This window comes from Montipora foliosa, chromosome 1 (assembly GCF_036669935.1).
Source record: "Montipora foliosa isolate CH-2021 chromosome 1, ASM3666993v2, whole genome shotgun sequence".
Lineage (NCBI taxonomy): Eukaryota > Metazoa > Cnidaria > Anthozoa > Scleractinia > Acroporidae > Montipora > Montipora foliosa.
This window is the reverse complement of record NC_090869.1, coordinates 42,448,844-42,458,843: the sequence shown is the minus strand read 5'-3', so window position 1 is coordinate 42,458,843 and position 10,000 is coordinate 42,448,844. Positions and strand designations below refer to the sequence as shown.

Here is a 10,000-nt window from a genome sequence, read left to right as displayed (position 1 = left end):
AACAATCTCAACAACACAAAGGGATTCAAAAAGAGGCAAATTAAACCACCTTCTATTCATATGATTTTAATTCTGAATGAACATTTCGCTGGTTAATTGTTGGATCCTTCCAACTGTAATAAATATTTGTACATTTGTCAAATCAAATAAACTAGAGAAGACAATGGAAAAGAGGAGATAGTCAGGAGGCAGTGTGGCCCAGTGGTTAGGGCGCTTGCTTTGAGATCTGGAGATTCCGGATTCCAGACCTGCTCTGACCACTTGTTGAATTTGATCCTGGTAGTCCCTGGTCAACTTCCCAGCTGCACTTGTAAATAGCCAACTGGTTTGCCTCCGGCCAGTTAGGATTCTTATCAGTTGTTGTTGTGTTCTGTCATTTCGTTAATTGTATTTCATTGGCCCTGAAAAGCCCCTATGGGGAGTGGTCAATTAAGTATGAATTGTATTGTATTAACATCTTTCCAACAATAATGTTCACAGATGATCTTAGTGTCAAATTTCACACCTTTCTGTCTCTTTTGTTTCATTTGAAGTAGGAATGAATTCACCTCCCTCTTCATGTTTAAGCCCCTCGTTTGTTTCCTGCAGCTGTATGGCTGTGTCTTGAATCACTTTATTAGTTTCTTGCAGCCCAGTTTCTGTAGGTTCTCCCTTTTCCTGCTCAGATATTTTATCTGTCTTTTCAACATCATTATTTAACTGGTTTTTGTGTTGAGGAAGCTTGCTCCCTTTCTCTGCTTGCTGTGATTTATCTTTTCCATCGGAAAATTTATTTCTTTCCTAAAAGAACAAAAAAAAAATGAAAAAAGAAAAAACCTAAAGTTTACTTCAATTACCAGTACTCCAGTACTTGTTTGCATAAGAGAACCCAAATTTAACTCTATTGCTTTTTTTGCTAATACAGGGGGGGACTTGTGTCTGTCCTGGTTCTCATGATCAGCCCCCTCGCAGACATTTTACTCTCATCGCTTTTATCTCAACAATAATAATTATAACATTTTACTTGCCTGGATGTCCTCTCTCATGGAAACCTGGGAAGGTTCTCTTACATTTTCCATAGAATGTTCACTGTTTTCTGAGTCTGATAGTGAAGATAAGTCAATGATTTCATCTGAACCCTCACTGCTATCTGTAAATACATCCTTGTCTCCTTCTGGTTCTTAAGGACAAAAATATATATATATTTGTATTAACTATTGATACAACCAGGAACTATTCTGTATCAACCATTAAGTTTGATAGTACATGAATGTTCCATAAAAACTGTGTGTATGAGACTGAAATGCATGTGTGTGGTTGTTCTATAAAATATGTATTACATGTACATAACTGACAAATTTAAAGTCATTGTGAGACTTGGGAAATGATGCATGTACAGTGTACCTGTAGCCTCTCAATTGAATGAAAGGCTTCATCACAACAATAGACCCTTTCCATGACTGTCTCCTTGAATACCCCTTATACCCACTCCCTTTACAGCACTTCTCACAGACTTTTCACACTTCTCAAGACTTTCTGAAACCTGTATACACTGCACTTTGATTCACACCTGATTTACAGAAGAAATGTGTTGATAAACTTACGCGACAGTATGTGTTTGGTGTGTTATTGTCTTTGCATGTCCACATTTAAACCTCGAATTGGCCCGTGAAATCTACATGTACATATACTGTACTTTCATTCAAAGCTGATGTCGAGGAACGCGAGTTGATGTCGCGAGAAACGAGAAGACTGTTAACTTACATTTGAGTGGTACTAGTCGTGCGCATACTGTAGCTTAGTAGTATTTTACTGTGCATGTATTTATTGTTTTATAGTTTGAATCAACTTCTGATCTGCTACTCTCTAAATACCAAGTGAGAACACTAACTGAAATCATGGCTGGTGTGATCAAGACTTTCTGTTGTGTTTAAGTATTTTGCCACACCACATTAGTCGAGTAGTTTTTCTTGCCAGCTACAGTACCAATAAACGGAACTGAAACATCAGAGTCTGGGTATTTGTGAAAGGTACAGCAAAACTCTGTGTCAACCAAAGTAAGTAACATGGAGGCACTGATAACACAATCATGATTACTATCTTACAGTGCACAAAGGACATGGCCCATGCAAAGCAACTCAACTTGAGTTAACCCATTGACAGACTCCTAGGAGTAAGACTTAATAGATTTTACTCTGTCTAATGTCAGACAGTTTTACATGTACTTGTCAATGGCTATAGGATATTAAACTCCAATTAGGTATTTTAAATAAAATAGTTTTATCTGATTGCAGTGCTTTGGTTAAACAGATCTTTCCAAATAAATTACCTGAACTACTTTAACTACCAGTAGTAGCTATATCTGATATACATGTAATGACTCTCTGCTAACTTGTTCCTGGATTTACGTGAATTACCTTTCTGTGACGTTATACCACGTTCACTTAGACGGCTTCTCTTTGCTTCAGGCTCATCTGCAGTGCCTGCTGCAGCTTCAAGCCTACGCCGTGGCGGAACAGGAGGAGGTGTTTCTACCTCGGAATCATCCTCACTCTTTGCATCCGCTGTGCTGTTTTGTTCAGCATTCTCTTGGTCATCTCCCCTCTCTAAAAATACATGAATCGAAAAAATTAGTACTCTCACTCTGGAACAGGAATTCACCGAATAATCTGTCTGCCTGTTCTTTTTGGGACTTATTCCATCTCTGTGATACAAAGTGATAGCAATAAAATAATGCTATTACTTTGTATCAAATTTTGGTTTTGATTTTAGTGTTTTCATAACATTTCGGGGCAAAAAATTGTATAGAGCTGGTTGATTATCTTAACAGTTTAGATTCCTTAAAAATTTTAGATTCCCCTAAATCATCCATCTAATTAGCGTTTTTTGGAAAATGTTATCCTTGTCCATCTGGCCCCAGTTATTCGAAAGGTAGATAGTGCTATCCAGTGGATAAATCACTGTCCACTGGATAACTCAATTTTAATGAAAGTGCTTTGAAATTGAAGCTTAAAAAAGAATGGAAAAATATTTAAAACAAACAAAAAAATACAAAGCTAAAAAGGGAAAAAAATGCAATGGTGCTACCATTGATGATGAAATGAGATGTTCACATTACAACGTTTTTTTTTAATTACATGCACTGTACTGTTGCGGCAAAACCTTTGTATTGGCTGGTACCCAAAATGAATTTTTCATATAAGCTTTAATGGACATCAGGCTGTAAGGGCATCATGTCTTACAGTATGACAGACGGGATAATTTTCCATTACATAGCGGTACATACTAAACCCAAGATCACACACTACATGTATGATGTGCATGTAGTGTGTACCCCATCAGTTGTTTATCAGTTCTCTGAACAGTCGTGTTACCCTCTCTAAAGAAAAAAAGACAGCCACTATATATCTGGGCATTGTCGCTTCACAAAGTGTTAACTCCCCAAGTAAATTTCCAAAGTATTAACACCCTACCTTCATTAGTTTTTAAATGATTGTTTGTGGCTCTCTGATATACTTCTGGCATCAGTACTTTAACACCCTCCAGGATTGCCAAATATGTGAAGCGCAACTGATCTGGTGTTTGGATTAGACCTACTCTGTACTGCCGGATTTCCAATAACACATCTGTTATACTGATTTGGTCCATATCCCCCGTGCTTTCAATCTATAGAAGAAATAATGACAAAGATCTTATTTGACCAGTAAAAACAACAACTATTAATGACCGTCAGTGTCCCCTTTTTAACTCCAACTTTCAACTGTTCATCGTGGGACTCGCAAAATCTCCAACAGCGATTCAGTTAAAAAAATCTTTTGTCTTGTTTGTCACGCTGTTTTGTGCCTGGCTACCGCACTTGCTTATTTTGGAACTGAATTCGTCATTGCTGCGGCGACTGTCCACATTAAATTAATACCTTTTGATTTATACGCTTTTTGTGTGAAATGGATGTCCAGTTGTGTGCTAATTTGTTTGAACGTGAACTAGCAGTCAAGTAAGCGAATTACTATGCTTTAGCTTAACTTGTTAATTAGCAATTTTTGCTGTTTTTCTAAACTGAAGAGAGAGGGTGTAAAGATTATCAGTCAAATGGAAAATGTTGTGAAAGAGATTACTGTGCATGTAATTTCAGTTTTAGTTGTTGATTAAAAGTGTTGGATTTTGTTTGCAAGGCTTGTTTGATTACTGCTGTCAGCTCATAGTTGTTTGATCACTGTAAACTGTATACAGTAAAGACGATTAATTTTGTACTTTATGTAGAAGCATAGTTATTTCCATATACACTATTTTTAATATAGAAAGTGGCTTTCTGGGGCTACAAACAGGAGCTCCGCTTTTAGGCTCGGCTAAATCTACATGTATGTATTAATAAATTATACATGTAGGTCATAATTACAACTGTGAATGAAAAAACTTTGTTTTATGAAGATTTAGATATTTGAACTGCGGAATAGAATGAAACGAATGTTGGAACATGATCATTGGAAGGAAGCCCAAGCTTGGATTTCAAGTTGGGATCAAGATTGAATGTTTTTTTTGGGTTCCTTTGCAACTGCTTGTAAAAGTTACTCAACAAACCGCGATGATCCTTCCAACTTTAATTTCATGTTATTGAAAAGTTTGACGACATTGCTGCGGTATCACATTTTGCTTTTCAGGACACCTACACCTGACAATTATGATTGAATGATTGAAACATGTCTTTCTTTAGAACACTTGCTTTGTGCAACATGAAGTTACCTCTTTCAAGACTGAATCCACCATAACAAAGGTCCCTGACCTCCCAATACCTGCACTAATAGGAAAAATGCATTCAAGCTGTTACTACCAATAAACCACTATAGCAATATTTCAAATATAAGCGATTAAATTATCTTGCTTTTGTTGCATTGTTACCTGCAATGAACAACAGATGGCCCTACATCAGGAGACAGGACTCCTGCCTTGCGCACTTCAAACAGGAATGCTAGAAAAGTAGCAGGTGATGTGGGTACTCCAAAGTCAGGCCATGTCATGTAATGAAAGTGATATAAGGACCGTCTTTCTCCTGTCTGTGAAAATATTAATGATATGACAGCACATCTACAATAACAATATTCATTAGATAGATATCAATGAAATAGTAGGTTTCAGTTTCATCTTGTTTCTAAAATTTGATATCTTCGTCTTGCAAAGTGACAATGCAATTTGTACCTTTTACATGTGAGCATAAATTATTACCATCAGCACTAAATGATAAAATTTGTACATGTATCCTTGTATGGTCATGTAATATCCTCTATCTATGCCACAGTTTCAAAGGAAAATAACTTAAGTTGTTCCCATTAAAAAACATTCAGTGCAAATTGATGCACTGTAAACACACCATTAAATAAATAACTCCCAGAGACTTTCTACTAAATACAGACTAATATTCACTTTCTATCCAAGGCAAATTGTTTGGTGACTGTGACCACTACTATTAATTTTTTGCTGAAAATGAAGAATTTTGTGGCCTTACAAGAAAAAAACTTAAGTGCCAATAAAGTGAGTTGAATCTATGAACTTCTGATGACTGGTACTAGTTTAGATGCTTTACCACTCAGCTGCTGAGCAAAGGGGCTGAACTGTCAAGTGTGGTATAATTGTAATGAAATATTATATGTGAGATGAAAGATTCAAGCCAGGTGAAAAATGAGCAAACCTGAGAAAAATCAGAACTTTCCTAAAAGTAATCGAACTGGATTAGTTATAGCTTATGCCACTAAAAGCAGGCAAAGCCTGCTAATGATGATGGTTGCCCAAGAGTCCCAAGCTACAATATATCCAGTTAGTTGGGGCATGTCACTTGGGGTGTGGATTGATGAATAGTACCTGCATGACCAGATACCTACTGACAGAGAATACCAAGAAATTTGCATTTCACAACTTAATAGTCCATTTCGGAGTTGCTGCATGCCTCAGTTTCAAAGCGAGTGCTGGTGCACAACTATTCAAATGGAAATGCATTAGATATTCTTACACTGTATGCAAATCAAACTCAATTTCCCTTTCAATAGGTGAGGACCAAGACTCACTTCAAAACTGAGACAAACATGAACTCGGAAGTGGCTTATTTCAGTGGCTCTGTACACTAAAAACAGCTAGCCACTTTCCTGATTGTTGTTGTATATTTGACATCTCATATTATAAATTTTGTTTGAAAGTTTATACCATTTGATCAACGTAAAAGGGCCATGCAGTATTTTGACTAATGGCTGAAGAGCTGTTTGCAGTTTCTTCAAACAGCAAACTCTAAAAGCGATCACCATACTCAAGCCAAACATACCACAAAATTCTCTAGTTCAAGTGTTCGAATAGTAAAATAGTCATTTCCAATTTCTTTAAGGAAGTAGACTTTAAAATCTTCAAAGTCCAGTTGATCAACATGTTCTGCTGCTTGTCCACATGGCCAGTATTGGTAACATTTCACCTGTAAAATAAACCATCTTGAGTTTGTAGCAATACACACCTTACAAAGAAAGGCTGGCTGAAAAGAAACATGGTACTTACAGTAAAAATTAATACAGACCTGATTTTTTTCAACTACTCTGTTTAGCATTACAATTGCTGCAGTGTTTTGTTCCCATATCATCTGCCAGAAGTGTTTTGCAGTGTGTGGCAGAGGTCCCTGAAGATAAATTAAGCAAATCAAGATTACACCCTAGGTTCATAGATACATGCAATAATATTATCACGATTATCTTGCCTAGGGCTGCGATATTTGACTGAAAGAGAGGAAAGTTGGAGGATTTATAATTTAGACATTTATGTTGCCTTAAATTCTGCTAATGTATGTATTCTGTCTTGATGCTTGTAAACTGCAAAACAATGGTGAAATCAGGTCCCAACACCAAGTTAAAATATTAAAACTTTGGGTGAACAACTCTCTAACCCTGGTTTAAGTTTTAGTTAAATTAGCATTTACGTCCATTCCATTGTTAGAGAAAATGTATATACATGCAGTTATGCCGCAATTTTTCTATGACACTGAATTAGAAAAAGACCATAACACGATAGAAATATCCACCATTTTTATCAATGATTTATACATACATACTTAATTGACCGCTCCCCATACATAGGGGCTTTTCAGGGCCAATGAAACACAACGAAACGACAGAACAGAACAACAACAACAACTGTTAAGAATCCCAACTGGCCGGAGACAAACCAGTTGGCTATTTACAAGTGCAGCTGGGAAGTTGAACCAGGGACTACCAGGATCAAATTCAACGAGTTGTTAGAGCAGGTCTTGAACCCGGGATCTCCGGATCTCAAGGCAAGCGCCCTAACCACTGGGCCACACTGCCTCCTTAACATACATCTAACTAAGATGTGATTAAGCTCCAACCTAGTTCTTTACCAGCTACTGTTCATGTAAATACTGATCACTTCCACAAACCTGAGTAAGAATATAACTTCTGTTTAACCTTGGAACCTGAAAAACAAACAGCAGGGCTTCAGTGTACCATTTCATTGCTTACCCATAGTTTTAATTTGTTGATTCCAGTTTCAACCCATTCAACCCTAAACTGGCCAAAACCTGCCATACTTAGTATTTTACTCTGTCTAACGCCAGACAATTTTACTTGTTAATGGCGAACCCCAAGGAGTCAATGGGTTAAGTGCCTCCAGTTAGTGCTCCAACGCTAGAAGGCAAGACACTTAAATCATTAAGATTCAAACACTCTTGAAAGTGTTTACCAACCCATTGCCTTTGGACTTTCAGGGACAGTCAAAAAAAAAAAAAAAACGGACAGTTAGTGACCAAAAATGGGAAATATTTGCAGCAAGTATGCCAAGGAGTTGAAATCATCCAAAATCTTCAACCATTTAATCCATGTGGTCATAGCACAGACATGGATTTGTTCACATGAAAATATTTGGACCTCCTGTACCTTCACAAGATTGGCATTTATGTAGTCTGGTGGTCCATCTTTTAAAATAATCCGGCTGTGGTCATCTGAAACCAAATAACAACTGGGTTAAGGAACACAGATATATGTATGGCATGACAATGACATCACAGTCACAGACACAAGCATTTTCAGGCTTCTTCGTAACTTCTTAGATTACTCCACTAGTTTACCTAACTGGTAGAAATGCTGCCGATGGGAAAGGAGATGTTTCAATTATACGGGTCGTGTATGGAATTGAAGGGAGATTTTACAAGGTCTTGAGCAGGGACGGTACAAAATGTGGACCCCCAAACTGTACCCCCAACTGGACGCCACTCGACAGAAGAAAGAAAACAACAGATTTCCCAGAGACGTCTACAAATTATAAAATCAAAATCCCAAGGTCTTCAAAATTTTTATCTAAAGGAGGTTGAAGATGACCTAGAATTAAACCTTTTTTCAAGTTTCCAGTTCTGTGACGTCTTTTGAATTTCCAATTGTCACCTTGCGTGACACCATGATACATTTTGTACAAAGCTATTTCTTTGAATCTTAGCAGTTTGAGCCTTTCAAGTACATTAGGAAATGTGTTCATACACAAAAGTAAGCGCTTTCATTGCAAAATGAACTCCAGATGTTTTCTTGATTACCGGCCACTATATTGGTGGACCACATGGTGTCTCCATACAAATCTCTATAAGGTTGCATGAAACACTTTGACAAATAACTCAGAAACTATGTAGCGCACAGACCTGAGAATCAGAGAGGTGGTTAAAAGATTTGTTTCCTACAACATTCCAAGTTCTTGGCCTTTTTCATTGAACACTTTCAAATTTACTGATGATTTTTTTTTTGTTGCATGACAATGAGACCAGCTGGAGTTTAAAATGAAAAACAGAGCAGGGTCAAAACACAAGCACGAAGCACCCTTGAAGTCCAAAATTAAATTCCAGGGCTTTTCAAGGACTTCAAAGAGTAGCACGAACCCTGTTCACAATCACAGATTGCATTTCAAAGAAAAAAAATAATGTGTTCTTCTCCCAATTAGAGAGCTGCCTTGTTTGTTTGCTTCAGGCTCACTCACTCTGGCAGCAATTAACTGTGATTTGTTTAGAATTAGTTTTGTATCCAATCTTCCAATATATGACTTTCATTTAATCATATTATTGGCTCATGTATCATTGTGCATTCATCAAAATTTAAATCACGTGGGAAGTTTGGAGAGCACATGTATGTAGCCAAGACCAACTCTTGCTTCTTGAGTTCTGAGATCAAACACCATTATGCTTGAATAGTGACCACGTTTGGATAAGTCCAATGACTTATTTCTCCTACTACATTAAACCTGTGCCATGTTATTAATCTTAAATAAATTTCCTCAACATTCAGCTTGTAAATGAGGCCATTCTGCAAAATGAGTTCCTTTCAAGATAAATTGTAGTTTATTTATATTGTAACAGTACACAGGGAAAAAAACTCTTTTTCAATTCCACTTGTCGATTGGACGAGTAACGTTCAGATTTTGGTTGTCCGAAAGTTAAATTCACTCGTCCCAAAAAAAATTACTTAAGTGAACAATAAAATATCATTAGAAAACGTAGAAATTGCATAATCTGTTTTGTACCAAATCTCAAGTGTTTATTTTAACAGCTATTTCAATTTCTGTTGTTCTTTGCACTTTTTAATACAACACCATTTCATACACAAACATTGGGGATCACTCACATTCTTTATGTACAATACACGACTTGAAAAATGCAGCACATTTAGGAGGCATTAAAAGTGCGACCTAAGATGAAACATGTGGGTCCCGGCAATATTCTGAGGCTGTTTTCAAGGAAATCATCTGATGATCACAAAACTTACCACACCTACACTTATCTCGCCACAATGTTAATTGCCTCGTTTTAGTGTTAATGAAGCCTTAACTCAAACGAGGTCATCATTTCCATACATGGAATGTGAATCCCAGTCTTTACCAAGACAAAAGAGCCATATATTCTCGGAAAACAGAGGCTAAAACGGGTAAGTTACCGTGACAAGAAACGAAAACTCCCAAATCTCAAGCTAGTTTACAAAGTCCAGAGATGCTTGGGAACTCA

At 37.0% G+C, this 10,000-nt stretch overlaps 1 protein-coding gene across 1 annotated transcript in view; it reads right to left on the bottom strand.

Moving 5' to 3' along the window:
• Window positions 1-10,000, bottom strand: part of LOC137998892 (tyrosine-protein phosphatase non-receptor type 2-like) — a 14,631-nt gene that overhangs the window by 2,895 nt on the left and 1,736 nt on the right. The window contains exons 3-12 of the mRNA XM_068844736.1: window positions 7,899-7,963; window positions 7,403-7,438; window positions 6,530-6,628; window positions 6,287-6,430; window positions 4,876-5,030; window positions 4,720-4,774; window positions 3,453-3,645; window positions 2,397-2,585; window positions 1,008-1,159; window positions 506-780 (exon numbers count right to left, since the gene is read on the bottom strand). Of these exons, the coding sequence (XP_068700837.1) occupies window positions 506-780; window positions 1,008-1,159; window positions 2,397-2,585; window positions 3,453-3,645; window positions 4,720-4,774; window positions 4,876-5,030; window positions 6,287-6,430; window positions 6,530-6,628; window positions 7,403-7,438; window positions 7,899-7,963 (1,363 nt within the window). The remainder of the gene's footprint in view (window positions 1-505; window positions 781-1,007; window positions 1,160-2,396; window positions 2,586-3,452; window positions 3,646-4,719; window positions 4,775-4,875; window positions 5,031-6,286; window positions 6,431-6,529; window positions 6,629-7,402; window positions 7,439-7,898; window positions 7,964-10,000) is intronic.